Here is a 1,951-nt window from a genome sequence, read left to right on the forward strand (position 1 = left end):
CGGGGTGTCCCCCCCAGCCCGCTCGCCCAGCGCCCGCTTCGAGCGGCTGCCGCCCCGGGGAGAGGAGATTTATGCCGACCCCACCACCTTCATGATGAGGCGATCCATCAGTTCTCCAAAGGTAAATGCTCATCGGCAGCTTGGGGCACACAGGGTTGGAGGGGGACTCTTGCTGGGGACGTCAGGGCAGGGATGCTGCAGCACAGCTTGTTACCTTTGCATGCACAGCCTGGCCTCAAAATGCCACCAAGGCTGTGGCTTGCAGCAGCTGATGGATTTAGGTCCCTCCTTGCCATCCTGCAAAGCTGCCCAGGTTGCGGTTGTTCCCTCCTGGCTGCTCCTGCGCTGCTGCAAGCCTGGAGAGATGGGGCAGGAGGGGATGGGATGGGAGCATGGGGGTGCTCGGGGCCACCACAAGTGATGTGCTCCGGAGCAGGGAGCACTGGTGTCCTTGTCTCGCTGCTGCGTGCCCCAAAGCCAGGCCTGACCCTGCTGCGGGGCCGGGGTCTGCCCTTGCACGTGCTTTCTGGCCTCTCGCACACCTCTCACGTGTCTCTGGTTTTGGGGTGGGGGGGTGTGTCTCCTCTCTTCTCAGTACGACTATCTGGGCGACAGACGGCCCGTCCCTGCGGGAATGTATCCGTACCACTACCCGGCATCCCCCACCGTCCATGATAAAATGGTACGTACACTGCTGGCGGACCGGGGTGTGCAGAGCCCCCGGGGAGGTGGGCCAGCTCAGGGGCTCCTTGCTCAGACAGCCGAGGAGGAACCACTCCGCTCCAGCTTTTTGGGTCAGAGCTGGGCTGCTCTGGGGCAGGTTGGGACCACAGGTCCTTTTATTGGTGTCTCTGGTCCCTCCTGGCTGTGCCCGAAGGAAATCCTTGTGGAAAGGACCCCGGTCCCTGCCCTGCAGGCCCCAGGTCACAGGGGCAGTGGGACACCCTTGGACCCCCGTACGCCCTGCGATGCTGGGCTGGGCTCGTCACCCCCAGGGCGGTCCCTGGCAAGGACGGGGCTGAGGCTGGGGGACACCCTGCAGCCATCCCCCCCTTTTCACCTCTGGCTACAGCTGCTGCTTTTTCCTGCATTGTGTTTCCCCTCGGAGCGCTGAGGGGTTGGAGCTGGCAGGGTGAGACCGGGAAGTCCCCCCGCAGAGTGCAGTCCCAAAACCACAGGGTAGGACCGGTCATTGGAGGAGGGAGAAGCACGAGTTACCATAAGCTACCCATGCTGCCATCCATCCTCGCTAGCCGGAGACGCAGGGAAAGGGCCGTGCCTCTTCCGAGGCACCATTAGCCGGGAGGGAGAGCCGGGAGGAGAGCGGGTCTCCCACAGGGCACAGCCACGGCAGCTCTCCCGGCTGTGTGCCAGGGAAGTGCCTCGCTTCCCCGGCCGAGAGGTCTTCACATTTCCGTAGCCTTCACCTAACCGCTTTGCTTCTTCTTTTATATGTTTTGTGTGTTCGTTTCTTGCCGCATGCCTGCTGGCTCCTGGTAGGATGAACTTTTAGACCTTCAGTTGCAAAGAAACCTAGAGTATTTGGACCAGCAGGTAGGCAGAGCTGGCTGCAAGCCTCATGCTGCTTACGTCCCCATGTGCCCTGTCCCCAGCGGTGTCCCCTTCCCTCCCAGCGCAGCATCTCTTCCCCTAACATCCATCCTCACCCTTCTTGGCATTAAAGCAGCACGAGTTGTCTTTGGTTCGCTTCTTCCATCCTTCCCATCTGTAGGATTGCTCATTGCTTGGCAGAAAAATCCCCCTGACAGTGCCTTCTGTGTGGTGTGCTGGAGCTGGTGGGGGGTCTTGGGGGGAGCCGGGGCAGCTTCCCACGTGCCCAGGGCCTCGAGGAGCTGCTCCCGGGGTGCAGGGGAGGCAGCCAGCTCTGAAACCCTGCCCAGGTCGGTCTGCACCGCGCTGGCTCGGGGCAGTGCGGGTCACTGGAGCACGG

The 1,951-nt window shown here is 62.4% G+C and overlaps 1 protein-coding gene across 1 annotated transcript in view; it reads left to right on the forward strand.

Annotated features, from left to right (window-relative positions):
• The window catches only part of PLEKHA6 (pleckstrin homology domain containing, family A member 6), a 15,544-nt gene that overhangs the window by 1,708 nt on the left and 11,885 nt on the right, over positions 1-1,951 (forward strand). The window contains exons 5-7 of the mRNA XM_009327443.1: positions 19-121; positions 596-682; positions 1,501-1,554. Of these exons, the coding sequence (XP_009325718.1) occupies positions 19-121; positions 596-682; positions 1,501-1,554 (244 nt within the window). The remainder of the gene's footprint in view (positions 1-18; positions 122-595; positions 683-1,500; positions 1,555-1,951) is intronic.

The sequence above is a fragment of the Pygoscelis adeliae genome, unplaced genomic scaffold (genome assembly GCF_000699105.1).
Source record: "Pygoscelis adeliae isolate BGI_AS28 unplaced genomic scaffold, ASM69910v1 Scaffold197, whole genome shotgun sequence".
In the NCBI taxonomy this organism is placed as follows: Eukaryota; Metazoa; Chordata; class Aves; order Sphenisciformes; family Spheniscidae; genus Pygoscelis; species Pygoscelis adeliae.